The sequence below is a fragment of the Dinoponera quadriceps genome, unplaced genomic scaffold, assembly GCF_001313825.1.
Source record: "Dinoponera quadriceps isolate SergipeBrazil2010 unplaced genomic scaffold, ASM131382v1 scaffold717, whole genome shotgun sequence".
NCBI classification, from domain to species: domain Eukaryota; kingdom Metazoa; phylum Arthropoda; class Insecta; order Hymenoptera; family Formicidae; genus Dinoponera; species Dinoponera quadriceps.
Genome location: NW_014555639.1, coordinates 1,360,221 through 1,387,354, shown reverse-complemented (window position 1 = coordinate 1,387,354; position 27,134 = coordinate 1,360,221). Strand labels below are relative to the sequence as shown.

General features: G+C 41.2%; 1 protein-coding gene across 2 annotated transcripts in view; it reads left to right on the top strand.

Annotated features, from left to right (window-relative positions):
- Positions 1–21,386, top strand: part of LOC106745084 (neuroligin-4, X-linked) — a 199,217-nt gene extending 177,831 nt beyond the window's left edge. For both annotated transcript variants that reach the window (XM_014620361.1, XM_014620360.1), the window contains 7 exons: positions 6,308–6,540; positions 7,415–7,627; positions 8,073–8,211; positions 17,002–17,153; positions 17,249–17,367; positions 17,689–17,819; positions 18,077–21,386. In XM_014620361.1, coding sequence (XP_014475847.1) covers positions 6,308–6,540; positions 7,415–7,627; positions 8,073–8,211; positions 17,002–17,153; positions 17,249–17,367; positions 17,689–17,819; positions 18,077–18,658 — 1,569 coding nt within the window. In that variant the 3' untranslated portion in view covers positions 18,659–21,386. The remainder of the gene's footprint in view (positions 1–6,307; positions 6,541–7,414; positions 7,628–8,072; positions 8,212–17,001; positions 17,154–17,248; positions 17,368–17,688; positions 17,820–18,076) is intronic.
- Positions 21,387–27,134: the final 5,748 nt, after the last annotated feature.

Below are 27,134 nucleotides of genomic sequence, written 5' to 3'. Positions count from 1 at the left end.
GGGGGGGGGGAGGGGAGAGAGAGAGATAAAAAAAGAGAGACGAGCGACATTTAATCTGACGCGCCTCGCACTGACCTCGCCGGCAATTCCCTTTCTCTCGTCAATATCGGAATTAAACTGTGAAATTAATGACGACGAAAAATAAAAAGGCGTATCGTCGACTTGAATCCGACGAATTTAATTGAATCGCCAGCGCACATGCGCGCGCCGGGTGTAAACAAATAGAATTAAAAATACGAGGGGAAAGGGGGAGGGGCATGTGTACGCGATACGCGTTGTAATTACGAACGGGAAGGCCGGATGTACGAAAAATTTTCGAAAATTCAGGCATTCAGTTCTCCCGAACAGGTCCGAGCTTTACGAGGCAGCGGACGTATTGAATCGCGACGTTAAATCCGGACGTTCCGTTCATTTCAGTTTACAAGGCAGGCCGATCGGACACGTTTCAGTTATATTTTTCATCGCGTCAGCACTCCGTCCCCTTCTCTTCCCCCCCCCCCTCTCTCTCTCATTTTAATTCTTATTCACTCGTTTTCGAGTGCCGCTCGTATAATTCACAATAATGCCGATCGTCGGTGTTGAAATGACCGCGTAAAAGGCCGGGCATAAATTAAAATATCAAATGCGTGCGAATACCGGGGCGCGTGCGCGCCGGTGTTTTTACAGCGTTAATTACACGCTACCAATTATATTAACGGCGCGTTTCAATTAAGCTAATATACACCCGAGACATACATCGGCCCCAGTAGGCGAATGCGTGCGCGCGCACTTTCAATAAAAGAGACACTAAATTTCGCAAATTGCAAATTGGGCGACGCGAATTTAGTATACCGGCCCGTAGGTGTGTACGCACGCGCGTATACGGAAAATAGGATGGTTCCTCCCGGTTGCGAATTAGAGCCGCGTAAAGTAAATTCGAATTTACACGCGTCCGCACACACGGCCGAGAGCGCGAGAGAGGTCGCGCGCGTTCAAAGGCAAAATATTAATCTCGCGGAAATTTTCATTTCGAATATTAAACGAGACGCGCCGAGAAATCGCTCTTTTTGATTCAACGCTTCAAGAGAGAGAGAGAGAATCCGAACGCGTCGTAGCACGATAACACGAATGCGGTAAATAGCCTCGCGATCGGAAACGTCCCGCCGCGCTGTTTCCTATTATCTGAAAGCCCCCGCCGCCTATTTCTCTAAGTAGCTCCATACACATTCGAGAAAAATGAAGCCGTAATGCGGCCGAATGTGGAGATTCCGGAAGTCCCTAATTTCCAACGACGAAGTTCAACGATAATAACGACGCGAGAAATTTTCCGATCCACCGGAATAATCCTCGCTGCGCGCCTCCGGTTTTACTTCTCCCTCTCTTTCTCTCTTACTGTAACGAGAAATAACGTCAGGATAAAATTAAATTAAAGCAATCTCGAAATTCAATAGGGAATACCGCATTATCGTCGTTGCACTCGGCTCTCTCTCTCTCTCTCTCTCTCTCTCCTTCTTTCTTTCTCACACACACATACTTCGGTTCTCTCTTTCTTTTATTTCTCTCTCTGGCTCCTTCTACCTTTCTCCTTCCGCCGCAAGGTACATCTTGCGTTACGAAAGCTATGAAAAATATGTTCCACTCGGTTGACGGTTATTTTATTGGAGGCGAATTACGTACTTGGCCCACTTTATAACCGCGGAGCCACCGTGACGTCTTTTCATTGAAATTGATATGCGGCGCTGTAAATTCCGGTGACGATATTTCCGATCTTCGTCGCGGAGGCCCTGATATATATCTATAACCGACGTCGCGTTTCTCGCCCGTCAAAAATAACCCAATAAAAGATAACCGGGTTTCATCGGTGTTTTTCCATTTCGAACTTTCTCTCCCGGGTATTTCGGCGATGCGTGGGACGGAGGGTGCGAGGGTATGCGAAGGGAGAATCAAATCGATTTTCGGTACAAGTTCGCGGATATGCGAGCGGCATAATATAACCCCGATTTCCATCTCGCGCCGCTGTCATTTTCGCTTATTTATATTTTTTCTTCCCTTTTCTCGACCCACGCGACGCCTTCGAGAACATCGAGAAACAATCGGCTCTCTGATCCTCGCTCGAAGCGTCACTTTCCGAAACGCGAGTTACAACCTCCCAACTCACTTTTCCGAATCGAACGATCCGCTTCCCTCGCCAGGGGGTGGAAGGGGGTCTAATGGACTAGAGTTCTTATAACGGGTGCTTTTCATTTAGTGACAAGTAAACAGCATTTTGTCTTTGTTCTATATTCAATGAGTAACAAAGACAGGATGATGTTTCCCTTGTTGAAATTTTGGCTATGTTAAACTATGTTAGACTTTTCATTCTATAACATAATACGAACTAAGATAGCAAAATAGATTCAATTTCGATTCTAATAATATAATATAATCCCTACTTTGACCCTAATATCTTAAATTTCTTTTCCTGTTTTAGCGCTAAAACAGGTTGTTAAAGGTAACATTAAAATTCAATCTGTAGAATTAAAGGTTCAAGAGAGAAGTTAAAAAGTATCAGTATCGTCAAAGCAAGTTTTTACTAGTCTATACGCCGTTCAAGTGAACGCAAACTATCTTTAAGAGCACTCAGAGTAGCATCAACATTTTTTTTCAGCTCGGGCCGTGTCGACTTTGTTGCTAAATGGAAAGCGTCCATTAAAAGTTTGGACACCGTATGTTTGATTTCTAACTGACTCCACTATTTTCGGCCTAAGTTTTCGGTTGGAACGTGTCAAAGGCTGCTTTCCAGCAGAAGGTAAAAATCAACGCGAGTCTAGTTATATCACTCATCATCTTTTTTTATATTATTTTCTTTATTAAATGCGAAATAAACATATGATAACAATACATAATAATGTAACTAGACTTGTGTCGATTTATGTCTCTCGCTGGAAAGCAATCAAAGTGATCAGCTGAATGCCAACAAAGCGAAGATTTGCCATCTACGAAGTCTACAAAGAGCGTTAAAAGAAAAGTAAATTTGTATTTAATTTTTTTCTTAATTAAATTTGCATTTAATTTTAATATTTAATTCTACTTTTAGTCGAATTTAATTCTACATTATGTGGTCTAAAGTCTTCTTTGGTGTCCTTTTTGGTTCTACAAATGGGGAAAGTTACTGCCGTTTTCTCCACTTGAAGACTTAATGTAGAATTAAAATCTGACTATGAAGGACTAAATTTCCTCCGTAGCGTTAAAGAAGCACTTATAGCGCACCTTCGATGCTGCAAGTGGGAACTTATTTCCGTCCTCCCCATCGGAAGCCATCATGTAGAATATAGAATTTTAACTCGGGATGGCTGTAAACTTCCGGGTTATGAGCCAAACATAGCGGCCACAGCTACGGTTGTCCAGACTCTCATTATAGGGACTGTACGGCGGGCTGTTCATCAGCGCGACACCCGCCCTATGTTGCTGATTTGAATTAAAAATCCCGCCGTGTCCCAAGCGAACTTCTCGTGCGCGCGTTCCTCTTTTCATTTCTCCGCGTGCACGATAAATTACACTCAACACGCCCGGGATAACTCACGCGGCAAATCGCCTGAAAATAGCGGAAGGCGCGCTGGAGTTAACGCGTTTTACGCGAAGAGGCAGGGGGGAGGGAGGGAAAGGGTGGATATGCGGGAGATCGGCGAGAAAGGGTCGACATTTTCCTGCGAGGATATACCGTCGGAACGAGGCGGCGCCTTAACGAGGCCACCTACGCGGCGCCGGCAAGGTAAACAAGATTTTCGCGCGTCGCTCAGCGGAATCCGGCATCCGGACGACGACCATGCTGGACGAGCGACCTAAACGAACGTGCATACGGTCGGACGGACGGTCGGACGAAGGGATTCGGGGGCGCTCGCGTGGCGATTCGCTTTAATTCGGACGTACGCAAATGAATTGCTTTAGCGGCGGTAATCGCCTTTGGAAATCCAGCTTCGCGCGCTAGCAGACGGAGGCTAGCCGCAATCGAATGTCGGACCGGTCTGACGAAATGGGCGAATCCACCACGTGCGCAAATGACCGCGCGCGCGCGCGCGCACGTGTGCCGTTGTCCAAATGGAGAGAGGCAGGGAGGGAGGATGGTCCTGATTGCACTTCGCCCGGATAAAATTATCCAACGGTATAACGCCAAGTACTGTTCTATCGAGGGTTATAACACCCTTTGTTACACTAATTGCAGACTTTTAACCGGTTATGTCTGTACTGTTTGAACGATCTTATCAAGAGTTCATTCGTTCAATAGCGCGCGGCATTTCCCTGTTGCACGTACTTTGTCTCCTTTCTAATTAAAGTTTCGCTTCAATCGCCCTGGTAGAAATGTACGCAATTTTCCTAGACACCTGTCTAATATCAGCCATTTCAAACGCACACGTCGATTCCACTGAAAGTAAAATATAATTTATAAAATCGCTTCAGAGAACGTTGTTGATAAAGATTTTTTTCTCCGAATAAAATTGGCCGTCGGGAAAATACGATTTTTGGAATGTATATAATTATATATATCGGGCGTTTAAGGTATAACAATGAGGAAGTATTGAAATTGTTTATACAATTTTACAAAACAATCGTTCGGAAATATATGAAATCTCCACCGGGGTGAATGAAACTTGAATAACTCGACGTTACTGATGCGCGCCGCAGCGCGTCGCGTCCCCAGAATTGTTCGCGAATTTTTCGCCGTCAATGTGTGCGATCTTCGCAATCAATTTAGTTTATACATAGCGTGCACTACGTAATATGACGCGTTCATGAGCGTTTTGATTACGCACTCACCATTACGCGTCGATGTCCCACGACGCGCAGCCGGATTCCCCGAGTCCTCAGCGTCCAGTCTCCGTTGCGCTCGGTCGTCGTCCCACGTCGATTGCACTTCACAGCACGCGCTACCGCGATCACTTCAACGGTATTTAACGATTTAACGGAATGTACGGATTTATTCCGACGCCGCGGAAATACACACGCGAGTCGCGCATAAACGGACCGCGAACCGAATACCGCGTCGCGCTCGACAACGCACATTGAGGGGAAAATAGAAAACACTCCGTTCGGCGATTGTGCTTTTGCGAAAAACGGGCCTCTCATTTCGCGAGAATTCGAATCCATTTTAATTTCCGAAATACGTCGAGACGCGCGAGTTTCGCATTTTTTCCCTTTGCGATTTCGCAACGATTGCGAAACTTATCGCGAGCGAAGTAATCCGCAAGTTCCGCGCAATTTTGAAGTGCGATTCCGATGCGCCACTCAGACGTAATTCTGAGGCGCAATTTTGACACGACATTCCCGGGCGCTTTTTGCACCGTTTGAAATAATCGGGGGATGAATAATTTCGTCAAATAATTCCGTATCTCAAATTAAATAGCGGTTCCGATATCTAGCAGGCAAGATCGTTACTTAAAGAAGCAATCCCCTGATTGTTTCGAGCAGTAAATTTCAATGAACGGCACAGACGTAAAGAAACCCTGTGCCAAGAGAAAAGTGTTCGGTACTTGTAAATGTAATCGTATAGTGAAACAATTATAATCAGGAAATTTATTTTCGTAGTAAGTGCTTTGCTAATCATTTTTATTAGCGACAAGGAATTATGGGTAGTGCCGTAAATGATATATCCTTCCACAATGACAGCTATTCACGAGAATTATTGAAGCAACGACTCGAGGTCGAGGTCGAGGAAATACCAAATCTCGCATCGTGGAAGAAAGTAGCAATAGATAATATGATAATGAATTGATAATGAGATAAGCAAAGAGACGACAATGATAACGCCTTCTTTATGAAAAATAATTTTGCTGTCCTAGCGAAGCCACATTCGTCGCTGCTGCATATTCTTTACGACAGCGATAAAATTTAATCAGCCTGATCAAATTAGCTCTAATTATGAATTACTCATAATTAGAGCGGAAACAGTTGCAAGGATAGAAAATATTCTGCGCTGCGTGAATTTCTTCTTGGGACGCGTTAATTTGCCGTCGGGACAAAATAGTGTTTCTCCCGCATTCACTTATTTATTCTTGCAGCAAAATAATTTAGAGACTCAGCAAAATATCGCAGCAAACCGGCAATTAGTACTCCTAGCAAATCGTTTTGCCGTACACGCGGTAGTAATCGACGGATTTCGCTGCGACAGCATAAAATCTGCCGTGTCGGCGGATTATTTTTCTCCGCGAAGCGGAGAAACGTGGTAGATAATCTTACTGATTTCTGGAAGCTCCTGTGCGTTCCGGAAGTAAGTAACGCGATTTACCGCGAATTTGTCAGGATTCGGACTGTTCGAATGTTCCTGACGTGTTGACTCTCTACCCTGTCGCAGGCGGCGGGAGATCCTCAAGCCCTGCTTAGGTGCCTCAGGGACGTGTCCTTGAGCGAATTGGTGTCCGTGCCTGTTAAAGGATTGGAGTTCGCGCCGGCTTTCGGTCCCAGTATAGACGGCGTCGTGATCGACCCCGGCGATCCCGACGATCAGGACTACACCCTGCAGGTCGACACGATCAATACGCTCAACAACATCCTGCTGAGGAAGGACGTCGTGGCGAAACTGTCGAGGTATATACGCCGGCTGTCGGTTGTTTCTTTTGCTGTCGTCCGCCCCGATCGTTATAACTCGCGAGATCGAGTCCCGAGATAAGAGGAAATAATGGCGAAAGGAAATAATAGCGAAAATAAATAGCGCGGAAAACAGCGACGATGTCCTGCAGGACTACCGCGGAAACATAAAATCGCATCTTGTAGCGCGCGCGGGAGATCTCCTTTTCATTCTTTATTATAAAATACGACAAACGCGCGCAAACAACGCCGATGGGGGATCCACAAATTTCCGGAGCCTCCGATGACGGGGACCCCGCGACTTAAGAGTCATGAACGATATTAAAATGAAAAAAATTGCTCCGAAGCTCCTCCCGTGTAAAAAAATATCCGGAACATCACCGGCCATTCCTTTTTATTCCCTGGACTGGAGAAGATGTAAACGGCTTTTATATGAGGCACCGCTATGCTCACGACAGAATGTTTAGACGGAGCCGTTAAATTTGTATTTTATTTTTACGGTCTATCTTCCAGGCTAGTCCGGGAAATAAANTATTCCCTCTCTTTTTCTTCCCCCCCCCCCCCCTCCGCGAATATGCGTTGTTAAATCTTCTATATTTCCTCCGTTTTCTGAAACGTTTCGCTACCTTGGTAAATATTCTATAGCAGATGATATGAGAGTCCGGCAAGAACGCGAATTCCCCGCGGGATTTCAGAATCTACGGACTAAAGGGAGAAACTTGTTGTATCTCGCGGGAAAGTTTTTCTATTTCCAGGCGGAGCTTATTACGTCCTAAAATGTTTTATAGATCGCGCGGAATTGTTAATATCTCGCGGAGCTCATCTCTATCGCGCACGACGGGTGCGAGAAGATGAAATGTTCCTGAATTCGCAGGTACGATCTGATGGTGGGGGTAGTTCGCTCGGAGGCGTATTTTTCGTTAACCGCGGACGATGCTCAGTACGGAATCGAGGCCGACAGGAGGACGAAGATCCTGCGCGAATTCGTGCGGAACACGTACACGTATCACCAGCCTGAGATCCTGGCTACCATAATAAACGAGTACACGGACTGGGAGCGACCTGTGCAGCATCCCGTTAATATTAGGTAATTCTGGAGAAAGCCGAGTGAATGAATTCCGGACGAAAAGAATTTCATTTCCTTCGCAATTTCATTCATCTTACTTGATTGTCTATCCCGCGTCGTCAATGATCTATTTACTAAGTATAATTATATGAACCTTCCTTTCCCCCGTTGTACGATCATTTTCTTACACGTTGGAAAACGCATCGCCATTTAAACTTTTAATTACATTTCCACCCAGTGTCATCTCTTAATTACTCGTTTGTATTACCTGTGTGTTAGCCCGCAAAGATTAAGAACGGAACGATTTCGATGGCACTCGTGTCGTGAGGCATTATTTTCCATAGTTTTCTCTCGACCGTACAACTTGTATTACTTATCTAAATTTATTTTCGCTTGAAATGTGGGCGGTGTCCGAAGTGTCGTAACCTTATGGAAACCATAAAGGGGATTGTTCATTTTTTTTCAGGGACGAGACCCTAGAGGCCTTGGGAGACGCGAATACGGTCGCCCCGGCGACGAGAACCGCGGATCTTCACAGCCAATCCCATAGGAACTCCTACCTATACGTCTTCGATTACCAGACGAAATTCGGGGACTACCCTCAGGTTGGTGTGATCGACCAAGAAAATATTTCTTATCAGAGTAACCAGAACACGGAAAAAGGAAAGAGAGCAAAAAGAGAAACGGTATACTACATATAGAAAATTTTCAAAATAGAAAACGCCTGCAAAAATATACATATTATGTATTTATTTGTGTGTATGAATATATATATATATATATATGTTTTTTTTCTTTTTCTTTGATTATTTATTTATATTTTGTTGTATTATTATAGTATATTATTATCATTATTACAAACGCACATGTTTTATTAATAAAACAAAATAGGAGTGCGACATTTTAAACGAGCGCGCGTTCCATTATCTTAATTATAAAAGTTGGACGCATTTATTTAAACCACAGTTATTCTCCCGGTCAGTTTTTTATGTTACTCGCCCATTTGATTTATTTACCGCATATGTACAAGAGACGGAAGTTGGAATTCGCCGGAAACGTAGCAACGTGGCGGTGGCTCCCGTTTATATCTGATTTCGGGAACTTACGAGAGGCATACGGCCCCTTTCCCTATATCAGCACTTAGTTTCGAACTTCGAATGAATTTCGGTCGTGTGATTATTAATGCCACATATATTAGCAATATTCCTACCTCTTTTCCCGCGGGATGTCTAACAAGAAGCGGATGCGTGCAGGGAAATCCGAAAATTGCATCGCGACGATGAGATCAGTTATTACCGTTGCACGGAATTTCAGGATGTTATATCGTGAGATACGGTCTACACGATCGTGTTAAAAATACGGCCAGCCACGTTTCAATTATTCTCTCACTCTTTAAATATTTTCAAATGATACGCCACTTCCAAAAGGTAGAATGACAGCCGAGTGATTCGAAGTCGAGTGACTTTTCACTCGTGATTCTTCCATCTAAAATCGTCGACTGATATTTTCAGTCGATATTGAAGAGTGAATTCCCGCTGGAACAAATTCACTTTTATCGACCGGAACTTCCATTCGTATGGATTCAAAATCTATTCTGGGTTAAACATTCCCCCCCCTGTGATTCCGAGTATTTTCGCTATTTTCGCTATTCCACTTTGAGTAAATATTTGCTCGATTTGAATAAAATTCCACTAGACGAAATTTAGAAAGAGAGAGATACAGAGGGCGATTTTCGAGGGATCATCTGCATTTACTATCGTGATTGCTGATCCGTATCTGATGCGTATACATTTACGTTTCTTTCTTCTTAAAATCGATGAAGGCAATAGTTAGTTGGTGATTATCGGCGACGGAAAAGAAACGGTTAAAAGTCTCCTCCGAAACATTCACTCCTTTGGGTTCAGAATCCATTCTGGGTTCGAGTTAAACGCTTATCCTTGTAATTCCGAGTATTTTCGGTATTTCCGCTATCGCGTTTCAAGTAAATATTTGCTCGATTTGAATAAAACTCCACGCAGAGAAAAGGATTTTTTTCAAATTTAATAAAATTTCTTTAATTGAAGCAAATTTGTCTTTTGGAATGGAGCAAGCAAGCGAATGTTTGATTCAACAAACAGGATTGTTTGGTTTCTCAAACAATAAATATATATGTATCTCTTTCTCTCTCTCTCTCTTTTTCTCTCTTTACGTCAAACAACATATTCCTTTTATATTTTTATTCAAACATTACAATGGTTGTGACAAATAATAAATTATTTAAAAGAAGGCACGATATGTTAAGAGATATTAAAGAATTCTTTTTCTTTGTATCAGTGGATTAATATTTAATATGTAATAAAGAATGAGAAACCTATTTCTCCGCGTATGGATTCAGAACCTCCGCTCCAGAGGTTCAAACGAAACACTCACACTAGTGAATCCCGAGTGGCGGTACTCTCGTCGTCACATTTTTATCGCTTCGAGTGAATTTCCACCAGCTCTCAGCGTGATTCCTCCGCGACAAATTTAGAGAGCAAGGATCACTCGTCACCGGCATTCGTTCGGGCTCGAAATCAGCGAAAACAATAGCTAGCCAATGATTATCAGCGACAGGGAAGATCCATATGGGAGGAAGCGATTGGGGAGCCTCCCCGCAAACGAGAGATGATCATTTCCATATTTATCGTCTCGTAAATTCGGCGAGCGCGACAACCGGCGCGCGCGCGCGCGCCGCTCGAATTCTGAAAGAATCCCGAATGGGGGGGCGATTTGAAATTCCACGTTCACCTCGCACCTGCAGCGGGTGCTTTTTCCTCCTCACTCTACACCGTTATTTCGCCGGCACCTTTATGCCTTACACCCGGTGCACTTTGCATACGAATATCGTCTGGCACCTCGACCCGGCGATCACCGTCGCCAGCGAAATGAAAGTGCATTAACCGTTCAACGCGGACGCACATGCATACACACATACACACACACTTCGTTCTCCGGCACCAAACCGGCGGGAAGAATAAGGATCGCGCGTAAACGCCTTCAACGAACTTATTGCGTCGACACGACTGCATCGGGCGAAACGTTCGCGGACACTTGCCGGGCGTTTTGCAGAAACGCGCGACGCTAACTGGCTGTTTCTTATTCGCGTACACAAGCGGGAACAGACTCGTGCAAACCCGACTGCTCCGAATATTTCCATTATTAGTGGACTACACCGCGCGAATTCTCGTTAGTAATTTGCCGAGGGAGGAGAGAGAGATAGAGAGACTGAAGGAGAGCAACAGTGACTACGAGCATGTTGGATGTCACGTTAACACTTACTAGCTTCTAATTACAAGTCGCTTCAAGCCGCAACGTTTCCAGATATCCGTGCGTTATGACTGTTAAGGACTGACTCGGAGGCGGGAACGTAACCAACAGTCGTGACAATCGTGCAAATTACTTGGGGTAGTCTCGAGAGACGCAACAGCGTCTTCCCGTAGGGTCGAGCGTGCAAAAGATCAAGCGCGTCAAGACCGACCGCTGCGATCGCGCGATCATTATTTTTCCATCGGCTGGGTGACCACCGATCTCTCGATTTCCAGCATCGATTAACTCTTCGTTGGCGATGTTGAATTCAGAAGACAATCCGGGTCGTCGAGGGAAATTCATGCTTTAACATCGTTCCGGATTGTATAGAAATCTGAAAAATTCTCGGATGTTTGTGAAAGTGTTTTAATAACAAGTCCCTACAATCGTAGAAATCGGATTGCGTTTTACTTGTTTTTTTACAGACTAAAATCAAAGCAGAAACGCCGAAGAAAAAAAAACGAGATTTCAGTTAAAAATTTATAAATTTTATATGAGAGACAGGAAAAATCCTTTTTAGGTTACAATATTTTATATTACAAAAAATGTAACATTTGAGGGTGTGTATTTCGAAAAAATCAGTGTAATGATATTGGTTCCGAAAAGTTGAATTATTTGGACACCTGAAAACGAAGATTTTTGTGAGAAAGAAAATAAAGTCTAATTTGAAAAAAAAAATTATAAAATCACTTTTATAGCAGATTTTTTTTATTAAATTCAGTTTATTTTTATCAAAATTAGTATGCACGTGAGAAATACGAAAAATAAAAATATTTATGTAACACAGTCTATACAACAATCTGGGCAATGTTCTTCAAACACTGGCTCAGCACACAATACACAGTAATACATAGTTCTTTTATTAAAAAGAAAAAAAATGTAAAACAAAACATAGAACAGTATATTTTCAAAGAAAAATCTTTACGTATTTATTTAAATCAGTGAAAAAGTTATGTAAAACAAAAAAAAGGCAGAAAAATGCACCAGTTATTCTAGAATTCACAATCAAAGAATTGGCTGGGTCTTCAGTATCCCCTTTCGCCGACGGAGGATTAATCCGCGGTCGCAGATTATCCGACCAATGCCGCGATCACGTCCATCGATTCGATCGCATTCGGTGATCATTAATCCGTCCGCATTTCGAAGCTGAGCCCGGACTGCAGCGCGAAACGCGGCTCCCCGCTGCGACCGCGTTACTCGATCGCGCTGCTACTTCTCGTGAGAGCGAGTACGTGAATAATTCGAATTTTTCGAGAACGCGAGAGGGAGAGAGAGAGAACACCGGGCGTTCGGGCTCGTTAAAATGGCGCGCAAACGCCGGGTTTGCGGAATCGGCCGAGGTATTCTTACAATTTCAACCGGGAAACGACGCTCCGCCGCTGGTCCCCGGCAGATTCCACGAGTGCTTTCGTATGATCGAGCGTGAAAGAGGGTTCCCCGACCTCAGAAAAATTCTCTTGAATTCTGCGGTCACTCTCGGTCCACCTTCCTGCCAATCTCTTCAGTCCTTAACCGCTGCACTCGATTGAGCCTTCAGAGAGGAGGTCGAAGTCATCCCGGAACGACTGAGATTTTTTTTAGCACTCCGTCGTTCGCGATATCTGGAAGATATACTTCTTAACTTCGAGATAGCGCTGCAACCAAACGGCAATTGAATCACACTCTTCCACGTATCCTTCTCTTTTAACTTCTTCCACCTTTCAATATTTTTATGGGTTCGATGTAGCTGATCATCTACTTTTCGGGACGGTAATTTGTATCTTATAGGTATACTGCGATCGTTCACGTAATTTATTAATTATTCTTTTCCAATCAGTCTTGCTTCAGTTGATTAAACTAACTTTTTATTTCTGAACATCCATAAATGAATGAAAGCAACTGTGCAAAACCGTAATTTAATTAACGCTCCGACGGTCGCAATCGGAAAGTTACGCCAATGGTTGCGTGTATCTCTCAGATATTACCATGTTCTAATTGAACTATTAATTAAATTATAGTTTTGCTTCCCGTGATTATAAGGATTCATTTATGGATATTCAAAAATAGAAAGTTAGTTTAATCAATCAATAGTTTAATTAGAGAGATAGTTCAATGAGAGATACGGAAGATCATTGGCGTAACTTTCCGATTGCGACCGTCGGAGTGTTAAGCCGGTTCCACATGTGGCAAATGTAGGCGAACGTTGGCAATTATATTGATCACATATGCTGAGCAAATATAATATACGTGATAATATAATAAATGTAATATAAATAACATAATATAAAATATGTGATCAGTATAATTTCTGTTCGCCTATATTTGCCACATCGTGTAGAGCCGGTTTTAGCCGCAAAATCTTGAATGTCAGAGTTCATGCAAGCGTAACATTATTGTAACATATCCGAAAACGATTGGAACATCTGATCCCACCTATTTCTGTATAATTACTTATTTTCTCTTATATATATGACGTAAATACAAAATATAACGTTGATTGGATATTTTTCTTTTATATTCTTATGGGTGTTAGGCCTATTTTTGTAACCAAAAGGTGTTTCCCTATAAATAAATATTACTTCAATTATTATAATTATTATTGAGCGCGAGCGTGGCATGATAGGCAGCGCACTAGTCTATCATGCTAGAAGTCCCGGGTTCGATCCCCCGGCCAGGACCCGAAAAATTTTTATCATATGCTCGTCGCTCCTCTTCGGTGGTCTGGCAAACCACCAAGAGTATACCACCCATGGGGAGAATACCCACCCATGCCACGAAAAAAACTTCTCTTCAACTGCCGTTCGGAACCGGCGTAAAACTGTAGGTCCCATATGCAGTGTACAATCTGTGTGCGCACTACATGCATATGTAAAGAGAGAGAGAAGTGGCCTCTCAAACTTGGTAAGGCTTGTGGTAAGTGCCAAGAAAGAAGAATTATAATTAATATAAAATATGGCTGTGAAATAACAAAACATATATTAACCTTTTGCGGGGATATTAACCCTTGTCGGGGTGACCCCGTAGCGGGGACATTTTTACCAGGTGTAGAAGTATGAAACCGGAATTTCCCTATAGATGGTGCTAGCTATCAGTTTTAGGGACCGTAAGACCGCTTCTGCAGCGCCATCATCTCCCTCTAACAGCTGACGAAGATTTTCAACACACAACAACCCAAGTTCCATACACCGGTATATTTTTCTATAACCTTAAACATGTCGAGTTTTGTGCCTACGAACTACGATTTGCAGACAACATTGATTTTTTGTTATCATTTGAAGAAAACTGCTACGCATCGAATACTTGTCGAAGCTTACGGTGAACATGCTCTTGGTAAAACACAGTGTTTCGAGTGGTTCAAAAAATTCAAAAGTGGTGATTTTGACGTGAGAAACGAAAAGCGTGGGAAACCACCGAAAAAGTTCGCAGACAACGAATTGCAAGCCTTATTGCATGAAGATGATACTCAAACTCTAGAAGAACTCGCGGATGAATTGAATGTGACGCAGAAAGCTGTCTCAATTCGTTTGAAAGCCATGGGAAAGATTCAGAAAGTGGGAAAATGGGTTCCGCATGAACTGAATGAAAGACAGCAAGAAAATCGAAAAACCACTTGTGAAATGCTGCTCGACAGATACAAAAGAAAGTCCATCGTATCATGACAGGTGATGAAAAATGGATATATTTTGAGAATCCTAAGCGTCAGAAATCATGGGTGAATCCAGGCGAACCATCGACATCCACTGCAATCGCTTTGGAAAGAAGACAATGCTCTGTGTTTGGTGGGATCAGAAGGGTGTAATCTATTATGAGCTGCTAAAACCTGTTGAAACCGTTAACACTGATCGCTACCAACAGCAAATGCTGGATTTAAATCGAGTGAAAAACGACCGGAATATGGAAAAAGGCAACACAAAGTCATTTTGCTCCATGATAATGCCCCATCACACACAGCAAAACGGGTCAGGGAAACGATCGAGGCGTTCAGTTGGGAAATACTAACGCATGCAGTTTATTCTTCAGACTTGGCTTAGTCCGATTATCATTTATTCGCATCAATGGGACACGGTCTCGCTGAACAACGCTTCAATTCGTATAAAAATGTACGTAAATGGCTCGATAGCTGGTTCGCTTCAAAAGAAGAAATGTTTCTTTGGCGTGGCATTCATAAACTGCCGGAGAGGTGGGAAAAATATATAAATAGCAATGGACATTATTTTGAATAAAGTATTTTTTATCATTTTTGAACAACAGACGTGTAATTTTTACAAAAAAATTCCGGTTTCATACTTCTACACCTGGTAAATCGTCGTAGAAGTCGATGTCCCCGTAGCGGGAACCTTCGAAAATCGCAACAATGACAAAACACTATAGTCCCCTATGCCTCGTGATTCAAATGTTTCGGTCGACTTACGAAATAACAATGTGTGATTGTTCCGAGAAATTTCCAAGCAGTCTTTTTCGAATGAGCTCTCGAGAAACAATGAGATCGCTAAGAAAAGAAGCTAGTCACTGTGTATATCACACACGTTATTTTACCATCAAAAAGTATCGCGTATATAATAAAATTTGTGTTCAAAATTTAAAAAATACAGTGTAATTCCCAAAAATGAAAGGACTTCATATCGGTGATTGTTTCGCGAAATATCATACTTTAGAACATTACAGAGATTTAAAATTTTGTATTCTTACGTATTATAAGTAGTATTAAACACAACAAATCAGTTTCAACAAATTCTGTGTGTTTTAATATCCATATATTGACTTTAAATTCTGTACGGAAAAGTAACTGCGAAACACTAGATTTGCTCCGACCTGCTGGTACTCTCAAGAGCAAAATCTGCCGACCGCAAAGGGTTAATATCCGATCTACGAAAAGTCGTTATTGTTCACTAGGGTAACAAAAATTTATTATAACTTAACAAAACGTTTCGGTCTGCTGCAGATTCTCTTTAGTTGATGAAAAAAATTAATTCATAAACGTAGTAGAGCAGTGGCGACTTAAGTCGGAGGAAAAACAACAGGTGTTTCAAATGAAGTTCATTTCCAGATAAAATATTTATGTCATCTGTTATTCAAATCTATAATGTAATTATAGATCTCAAAAGCAGATGAGATTTAATAATTCAGCGTACAGTAATCGTACAGTACGATCTCTATTGCGATTAATAAATTAGTAAATCCCTTTAGTTTGAGGTCTATAATTGTATTGTGGACTTAGATAACAACTTAATAAACATCAAGTAAGGGTAACATTACAATAATGTTATAATTTCTCACTCAACGATGTAACTGTTACATACAAAGTATATTATATTGCACTTACGTTGTTAAGAGCAATTATTATATTGCATTTACGTTGTTGAGCGAAAAATGATAACATTGATATAATGTTACTGTTGGTTTAGCTGGGAAATGACAGAAATGGTTTATCTCAGGAATATATATATATATTTTTTTTTTATTTAGGTTAGGGAAAGTTAAAAGGAGAAAAGATTGACGGGAGGTGAAACGGGCATAATTACAGAATCCAAAAGAATTTTCTGTTTTTCATATACATATACAGGATGTCCCAGCATAAAGAAAACACCTCAGAATATCTTATTTGTTTCTAATGACACAAGAAATATTTACGGCATAATTCGAATAATTTTCTAAGGAAGAATACCGTGGAAAAAAATGTTTTATAGTCTTTTTTCGATTTTTTTAAAGTTCCCATATTTAGACCACCAAAATATTTAAATGCTCTCCTTATACTGGGACACGCTATGTGTATTAAAGATCCTTCATATATATATATATATATTAAAGATTTATTGGCCCAGCTTACAGGTTGGATCAATACTTATATTCTGCATTTATACATATTTATATATATGCGTTTTTTCGTCTATTGCCGGGGGGAGGAGGGCTACTGTTCCTGGCCATAAAATATCCAAGTGGGCGTATAGCCTTATGCCAATAAAAATAGCATTTATCCCGGGGAGAATATTTCCCTTTAAATATCGTAACGTACAGTGTGTCCTAAAAGAAAATTGAACTCGTCTTAATGATTGCGGCGAGTAATAACCTGACGATTACGATTACTCTCACAGAGGCCGGGTTGCATTCACGGGGAGGAGCTGCCATATTTTTTCGGGGCTCCCTTGGTCGGCGGTTTATCCCATTGGCCGAAGAACTATACTAGGGCCGAGATAGCGCTCTCCGAGAGCGTGATACTTTATCTGACAAACTTCGCACGCACCGGGTAAGTCGTGAAAAAAGCGTTCCCGCACGACGCTCGTAAAATGGGGAAACTCGCGTCCCGGAGCCGCTATTAACGGTTTTGTTTTCCATCGTCAGGAATCCGAACGAGGGCACTCCCGATCCTGGACCCCTCGGCTCCAGGCCGGAAAGAACCAAATTCAAGAATATCGATTGGACCGCCTACGAGGCTGTCCACAAGAAATATCTTAGTATAGGTAAGCCTATCTGGTATTTTATTCCTTTACCCGGTATTACTCGGGGCAGTTTATCGATTTTGTCATATTTCATTTGCGGAAGTTCATTCTGTTTTTTATCGTAAAATATCAGAAGTAGTACTAGCAACAATTTCCTCTCTCTTTCTCTCCCGGTGTATATTTTATTTTTACTTATTTAATCTATTTATTATCTCTATTACATTTTCGTTTAATATATACTGTCTATTACGCTTTCATATCTCGATTAATATTCATTATTCTTTATTAAAAAAACGTAATGAAGGATTTAATTCGTAATTCATACTGAAATTAATTTCGTAGAGCTCAAATCGAAATTGAAGAACCACTATAGGGCCCACCGGCTTTCTTTTTGGCTAAACCTGGTGCCTGACCTTCACAAACCCGGCTCGGATGATGTTCCTAGGTCGCATCACCTTCTCGATGCTGAGCAGGTACGCTAACGCTCGTTATAGAAACAATTACAATAATCACCACAGTTGAACTATATTTATAATCATCAGATCAGCAAGCAAAAAAAGTACTCCCGATCCCCGCGAAAACCGAAATCATATCTCAAATATTTCCTCACCATTGCTATCAAGTTACGCAACGAAATAATTCTTCAATCAATAAGAAATGATCTCACGGGACGAAGATCATTCGACAGAAAGAGAAACGGCTTGAACTGACGAAGAATCCCGCTCACCAGGTACCACCGAGATTCATCCAAAGGCTGCCGACGACCGCGAGGACCACCACCCTGGAGGTGACCTCCATCGAGAGAGCGTCGTTCAACGCGTCGACCGCCATCCCCAGCGAGCTGGCCTTCGAGGACACGACGGCGCAGCCGGAGGACGGCTTCGCCGCGTACTCCACTGCCCTGAGCGTGACGATCGCGATCGGCTGCAGCTTGCTGGTGCTGAACGTGCTGATCTTCGCCGGGGTTTACTACCAGCGCGACCGTAGCAACCACCAGCACCAGAACTGCTCGAAGAAGCGGCAGGAGAACGGCCAGATGCCTAACAACATCTGCGGCGAGCTGGAGACCAAGACCGCCGAGCGCCATCACATACAGCACATACCGCCGCCGGAGTTCGCCGATCTCCAGAATAATACCTGTCACGTGCCTATGCCGCCCCCGCCGCCGAAGAACACGAAGCCCGGCAAGCCCGGGCAGAACCTCATCATCAGCCCGAACCAGCTTCAGCAGGAGAGCCTGGCCATGAGCGGCACCGGGACCCTGAAGAAGGGACACAACCACCCGCAGGTAATGGAGGAGCTGAGAGTCTGACTCTAGGAGACAACGCGGCCCGCCATGTAACACGGCCGCGACAGACCCGGACAGACCGCGGAACCGCTGGACGTCACCGCGAGATCACTTCCGAGCGGTGTTTTCCCGTCGACAGCCTGGCTGTGAGCGAGCCCGGACCTTCCGCGTGAAGGACGCCGGAGGTCTCCGCAGCTCGCGCGGAAACCGAAGACCCGCCGCCGAGAGCAATGGCGTGGCAACGACGTGGCCGCGAATAGCTCGGGATTACGAAAGGACAGCTAAGGTCAAAGTGAGGGACTACTTCGAGAATTGGGGTTCCCCGTGACACTCGAAGATGGATGACGGGGGAGAGGACGATTCTTTAAGGTTCCCGAGACTGTGCGAGCGACTCTGAGATTGACTCTGATGGGGAATGATGAGGGGAGCACGGTGAATGAAGGATCTTTATTGTTACGCGCGAAGTATTACGTATTAGTGCAGGGGCGTAGCTGGGATTTTGGGCCCGGATGGTGACTTTCGCTATCGATTCTTACGTGGAGGCGGCGGTAGGCAGAGAGAAGGAGAGAGAGAGGGGGGGAAAGAGGTCGTCGACCACCGTACGATTGCATGGGCCCAGAAGCCTTATATCCTTTCGCTACGCCCTTGTGTTAGTGACAACGCCATACTGTTATCGTTTTCTACCTTTCGAATCTGCGACCAACTGCCGAAAAAATTACGTAGTCTTCGACGGATAGGCGGATCTGCGTAAGTAGAACTCTTCACCTCCGGAAAGAAGAAGTGAACGTGAGCTTCGGAGCGAACTTCCAGAGAGTGATTACGCAAAATTCACCGCGAAGTGGATTATGCGCGAACGGCACATTGATTTTCCATTAATACGTCGCGCGCGCGCGCGAGCCACTTGATCAATTCTCGAATTATCCTACTTTTAAGTGACTCTGGCACTCTAGCTCCAGCACTCTCCTTCGTATCATTTATCTCGCTTCATTATATTTATATTACTCCAAGAGGAGAGCTAGATTGATCTTTATTTTGGAAAATTCTTACTACTTATTATTATTAATGTCACATTGTTATTGTTATTCAACTATTATTAAAGACATATATCTTCCCTTATACGTTGCAGGAATTATTAAATGTAACAATTGATAATAACGAGTATGTTATTTTTATTTTAATAATATTTTAATAATATTTTGTATAGGCTTTTAATTTATGTCCCGATGAAACGATCTCGAGTTCAATTGATTGTCTCGTATTAATTTGATAGAAGCGCTCTCTAACGAACGTTAATAGCGCTTCTTGATGTAATTTCATTTATTTATTTATTTATTTATGGATTTTCGTTATACTTCTATGATATATAGACTGAAGGTTCGAATTGAATCGTGCCGATATTGTTCTTCCGTGTGATGATAACGATGATGATGTTGGTGATAATGATGACGATTATGATGGTGATAACAATGATGATGATGATAATGACGATAACGATGATGATAATGATGATGATGTCGATTTGAGTCGCTGCCACGACGATTCATTTCTATGACGTCGATCGATCAAATGCTCAATTAAAGTCCCAATTAACCCTTTCCTTTCCAACGACCATATGTCTACGTCATTTCCACAATGTGCACATTCATTTCCAACGGTAATACTTCGTCATGTGAAGTTTTTGCGGAACAAAATTTCAATAATTTGGTCGGAAACAAATGAAATGATGATAAGAATTCTGATAAGCGATTGCAGAATGATATGTCTGTAATTTTGCTCCGAACTAAAACATAAAGTACACATTACGTCGAATTTTTGCAGAACGATAATTCGATAGTTCACTAAGCATTAGAGTTTAAAGTGAGAAATTACGACGCAAATTTTTGCAAGAGAATAAAATATTTCGATGATTTCCTGCGAACGAAAGGGTTAAGCGACCGACCGTGTCCCGAGCGAACAACAATTCTTTTATAATTAAGGATAAAGTCAGAAGTCGAGTGACTCGACGCACTAAACAGCATACTGCCAAACGATCGTGAATCGAGAGTGAAAAATTGCGAATCGTTAAGTGGAAAATTGTGAAACGACGAAACAGCCGCGGTGGACGCGATGGACAAGAGAAAAACGCGTCGTTTTTAACCTACCGACGTTTCGAGAGAATGGGACAACTACAAATTTAATTCGTCTTTTTTTTTTTAACTTAGGAAACCTGAAGACTTCCAAAAGCGTTGCGAGGCGGGTACTCGCACGAACATTAATTTGTAAGACGTTATTTTCTCGCGAGAATTGTTTCTCCACTGCATTAATCTTAACGACTGACTTGCGTTTCTTGAGATATGAATTTAGAGATGATTTGGTCGTAGCAGGGCTTTCATTGAATGCCATTCCTTTAAGCACAGCCGTTATAATTATTACGTCCATATCGCGCTATTTTTAAGACTGAAACATTATTTGTAAGAAAGAAGGAGAGATTAAATTTAGGATTGTCCTATTTTTTAAGGGGTTAAAACGAGAGTTCTTTGAAGATCCAGGTAGCGACAGACTGTTGAAGGGGACTGAACGAGTTGCGAGTTAGGAAAATGTAAATAAAGGATAATTAATGAATAATTAGGTCTGTCGCTGATGCTGTTAATGAGCAAACAGCAACGAAGGGAGGGTTCGGAAATAGCTCCGATTGTAATAATATTGCACGTCGACGAGAGAAACGGTATGTCAGCGTAGTCGGAAGCACTGGACGTAATTTTAAATTTGTATATAATTGACATTACAATAAACTATATAATAAACTAACAGCTATTTCAACCCATGTTCTACCTATCCCGAGAAAAGGACCGGATTAGCTTTCTATCGGTTTCGCGAGAAGATGAAAATCGATCGCTTAAAAATATATCGCTCCGAAATAAATTGACCGAATACATGTTCTATTCAGGAATACAGAATTTAGTGAAGAAATTATTTAGAGACAGACTAATCAGAAATGAGTCATATATCTGGAAAATATATAAAATTAACAAATAAATATTAAAATTTTACCAAAAGCGAATTCATGCACTTTCGTTTACAAGAAGTAAAGATATATATTTAACACTCCGTTAGTCGCAATATTTTTCACCAATGAATGGTCGCAATGTATCTTACAGATATATTAATTCTCCTATTATAAGTCTCCGACAAAGTTTGATTTATTTTCTGCAACATAAGATATGAATAGCCATTTTCGATGTATTTTTGCTTGCTGAATTCGTTGTTCAAATTTAGCAATTACGTCACAAGTTTGCTGACAGTGCTATGTCATGAAAATCATAATCATCGTTTTTGGTCACTTTGTCGTCATTTTTCTCAAAATTATGACGTGGTAGCCAAATTTGGGCAACAAATTCGTGCTCAATAGACAAAAATGCATCGGACTATTCGCATTTGTTTTGTAAAAATGGTGTTGGACAATGTTATTTTCCCCTGCTTCTTGAAACAATTTTTCTTTCATTAGTACTTAGCTAATAGACCAAGCACTGAAGTACATAAAAACAATAAAGAAATCAAAGAGAAGAGATTTATAAGAACAAGTTAGACCTTGAGGTCAATGACGATACGTTGTAGCTATTGGATATTGCGATTAACAGAGGTTAAATTAAAATTTTCGAAGATTGGATGAATTTTTTTAGTAAAACTTTGAATTTGAAAATTTTCGAGAACTTGAAAGAGAGCGGGGAAGTGGGAAGAGAAAAATAATCGTTTTGTTTGGTGAACATAAAATTTTATTCGCTCGTTCGTTGAAGCTCTACAGTTTGAATATCGTAGTCGCGACACACATGTTATGACAAGTTTTGCAAAACTCCATTCGCGAGCCCCGACTCGAACTAATACGAGGCTCTATCTAAGACACAAGGTACAAAAAGATGGGGTTGGTTCCTTTGCCTTTGAACCCTGCGATCAGAGACGCTTTTAGTTCGCTTTTAGTGGCAGTTAGAAGCGAGCACAACCGCTCGCTCTTCCTCAAAACTCACGATATGGAGAAGAGATTTTTTGCAATTTGATAAATAACCGTTTATTTGAAGTGTCACGTGATATTAACTTTGAAATTATTAAATTCGTGAACTAAATAAATTAGACGAGATAACCAAATAATAGTCAGCGCGCGGTAATTTTGCTTCAACAGTATCGTTAATTCGTCACGGAATACTAGACATCTATGCAGAAGATGAAAAGATTAGGTGACGATTAAATTAAAATATATATAAAAAAATGGAAGCTTTAACCTAATGAATGATTAAATAAAATTAAATAAAAACTTGTGCATAAAATTATTGTTTTCTTAATTGAGTCATTTGGCAAAATTATATAATTTCATTAGAAAATACTTGATACATATTAAATAAATTAAATATAAATATAAAAGTAAATTAAATAAAAATTATAATATAAATATAAATAATGTATTAATATAAATAAATTAATATAGTTCAATTAAGAAATAAAGTTCGATCTAATTTATATCTTCGTAAATAAAAAAATTAACGTGCGCCTACTAATCGACAAAAAAGACGAACGGCTCGCTTTAACAAATATTGTCCATCCTCTACTATTAGGAACAAAAATTTCACCATCTCTCGACTCTCGTGAAGTCATCAGCAATTTTTGTTCCTCTGATCGCGGTTCGCCGTGCGGACAAAAATGCTTTCGTCTGCACAGTACTTCCTATCGTTTCCCCTAATTGTTTACAATAATACGGTACAATCTGTGTATGCACTTGCTACAACTACGTAGCACGAAGCTGAAACGATAATCCGCCATTGCTACAGTCAAGGCTTGAAAGCGTTATAATTTCGGTGAATTTCATTCGCGATATATTGTAGTCACGTAGAGAGACAGACTTTCACCGCGCCGAGCAACGTGACATTTCGCAAAAATCACGGCGATAACGATAGTTTATCTGGTGTATTGCGTAAATATACGGAGTGTTCACAACCATCGTGAAATATCCGTTTTATTCGTGATTCATTCCGATAATCATCGTCGAGACGAATTTAACAACGCGTTGTTAAATATCTTTAAGTTTAGAGAAGCAGAGCGACATTGTCGATTTTCGAGAAGATAAAACCTCGTATGGACAAATTTCATTCCACATTTACCACCTTTCCTTTTCTCTTTTCATTAAGTGTCAGCTTCTTTCTCTCCGCATCACGAGCACAGGACATCTTGTACATGTTCGGTGTACATCGGAATTTGGACTCATCGAAATTATACCGATTTCGATCCGCCATTGCTACTCGACTAGGACCCTTACTTTACGCTACAGCAAACAAGAAACAATAGCAAAAGGACTGTTCCTTCCCCCGCCCGACACAACCACTCCTATAACGAAGTTCGTCTCGACATATTTATATATTTATATACCTTTGTATAATATATATATATAATAAGTCGTAAATGCACTTGAGGCTCCGGTCTAGTCGGAACATTCGTTTCAATTGTACCCCCGACATTAATTAGCCTAATTGGAGCTCATTACCGCTATCAAGTCTCTTTTAGCACCGCGTTAAATTAGAAAGTAATATTAATATTAATAATAATATTTAATATTAATGCCATTATTAAATGTTAATATTAAATATCAACACAAATGTGCGACACCACGAAATATCCGTACTGAAATCAAAAAATAACATCGTACAATACTAAACGTTAGTTCTTTTTTTATCGATTATCAATAGCCTTCTTTTTTTTCAACGAAAGTATTCGCTTCGTTCATCCTGTGATTTCTTAATTCAATACGTAGTCGCACGAAGTCAGAATTATTTCTAGATCTGGTGGTTGAAACAATGATGACAATATTCCTCGGTCGTTAGAAAAATCCGTCCGCCATAAACGCAATCGTCATCGGTCGAGTATCAATTAGTATTCGACGAGCAATTAAAATAACCGCTCGATTCGCTACACGACGATCATTTCGACTAGATCGGCATACTTCGGTTTACTTATCAGTTACATTTATGGGAAAGACATCGCCTGCAATTTCCCTGCGATCCTTCCGTTCTTGGGTTTCCAACCGAGACACTTTTTTTTAGGCTTTTCGTAAGGACCATACCGCGCTTCGCACTCCCGAAAAGGATTTGCGCGATAAATATTCATGAATTTATACATTTATGAATCGGACGACTTATAAATGTATGAATTTCACCATATTTTCATACAATTTTCATTTTCATCGTCGCTCTTCATTTTCTCGCCATTTGGGATTATTGCGGGCGAATGTCTTTTCCTGCGAAATAAATAAAAGAGGGACACGCACGCGTTTAAGGGCGGATTCGAGAGAGAAAGAAAGTTCCACCCTTTGAATGTCGTGAAATTTCGAAAAAAAAAAAATACTTCTCACAAACCGAATAAATTTTAAACCCCGCGAAAAATTGACCGCTCGATTGCGAGTCGATTTGTTTTGACATATGTTCTCCCGTTGTTCTCCCGGAAATGTGATGAAGCGTAAACAAATTAACTGATTTATCCGTTACGTTGGCGAATTTAATTTCGAATTGAAATGGCAAAATCGATATAATTTAATAAACCAAGGGGGCACGCGTCGAGTAAACTAATTGATTGAACGTGCACATCGACAATATATATGTACAACGACAATTACTTTCGATGGTGAGATGATTGATTGATTCGTGATCGTTGGGTCATTATATTATATTTGTGCTAACAAATCATAATCACAGTAACATACAAATTCAACACATACACGAGTGATGATTACGATGAAGCCTTCGCGTGAAAGTATAATTGATATAACTCACACATCTTCCCTATCTATGTTAATCATGAAATTTCCGTAGATCCGCCCTCGAACGCGTCGTCTCGAAATAGTGCTTGAAAAAACCATCTCGCGGTATATACTCAATATTGCTGTGCGACACTGTCGGATTAACGCTACACGACACGTTATATAGGGGCTGGCTAGAGAGATAGTTCAGCTTCCATCCCTCTGCACTCGTCTGTCAGTTTATTTTTCAAAAGTAAGTTACTTCACGTTGTCACGGTTTTAAATAAGCGTAAACTGCATTCGCATTCGAGACAAACGAGAAACCTTCCTTATTGGGAGGAACGACTTATTTGCACGAGTACGTGTATAAATATACTCTGCAAATCATATTATCATGCAGATTATTATGATGTATAAATGGGTGAATTTTACCAAACGTATATATCAATTAATTGATCTAACTCGTCATGTTAAATTTATCATAAATAATGCTTCTTTCTTATTACTCTTAGCGTAATTCGATATAACGTAATGCATAAGGGAGGGGGGTATAAACAATTAATAATCCGACAAAATTCGAATTTTCCGGATATAAAATATGCATGATTCAAATTTGTAAGATAATATAAATGTGTGGGAAAATAATTTGCGCGTTGCAATTAGGCGATTTCCGAGTGCAAAGGGACAGAGACGTTGCTAGGGCTCGTGGAGATTTCGCGTCAAGCACGGCTAATAATTGATTCATTACTCCGACAAGCCTCGATTAATCATCTTCTAGAGAAACATTCGACGGGTGTTTGCGTTTGGCGTAGCGTAGGCGTCTCCTCTCTTGCACAAATGACCAAACGTCCGTTAATAAGCACCAATTGAACTAAAAGCTCAATAATTCCTTTCGAATTGCGCGGATTTTCGATCGAACATAATTTAAATTTGACTTACACCGTTCATTTACATTCACAGTCTAAATTCAATCGTTAATATCCCGGATTTTAATATAAATATTAATAATCCGGATGCAAATGCAATTGCTCACGGTTTGAGTACAAATCGAATTACTGATAATTATGCAGTGGAATTTTACTACATCGTATAATAAAGTGATTTACTCGTGATTTTCGAGAATGAAGTTAACGACTTCTCGGATATCCTCGAGACATTACGCGGATGTTCCTCGGGAATAATTAATTCGTTCGGGGAAATATTAATCGGATATATGTGTACGGTTGCGGAAAATATATCATACAGGAGGATTCGGAGAGCATGGCAAGCGACGACTCGCAAGAAAAAGTGAACTCGCAGGTGAGTTTGGTCGTTTGTGCACGCACACGTATCTTCCCTACGGCGTCGGCCTACAGACTTGAGTCTCGTTATCAAGTTATAGTCGCTTATTATCAAGAGATATCGAAAAACGTCTATAAAGATTCGTAATACGTGGTACATTAGAAATATCCTCGAACGAACAACACCTCGCCGATAAACACGTGCTGTCTTTGAGAAACTCGCGAACTCATCGTAATTAGCTTAGTAGCGGCTTAATTAACCCCACGGAGAACGATTACTTTCAGTCATGCTTCCCCCACTTTTCTCCTCTTGCATTCTCCACCTTTTCTCACTAAATACACCATCGAACTGTCCTCTCTCCTCAAGCTTCGCTTGTCTTTTGTGCGCGTTTGGTTACAATACAGAATCTCCGAACGAAGAGACAGTGTGTGTGTATGTGTGTGCTTAAACTTGGAAGGATGTAGC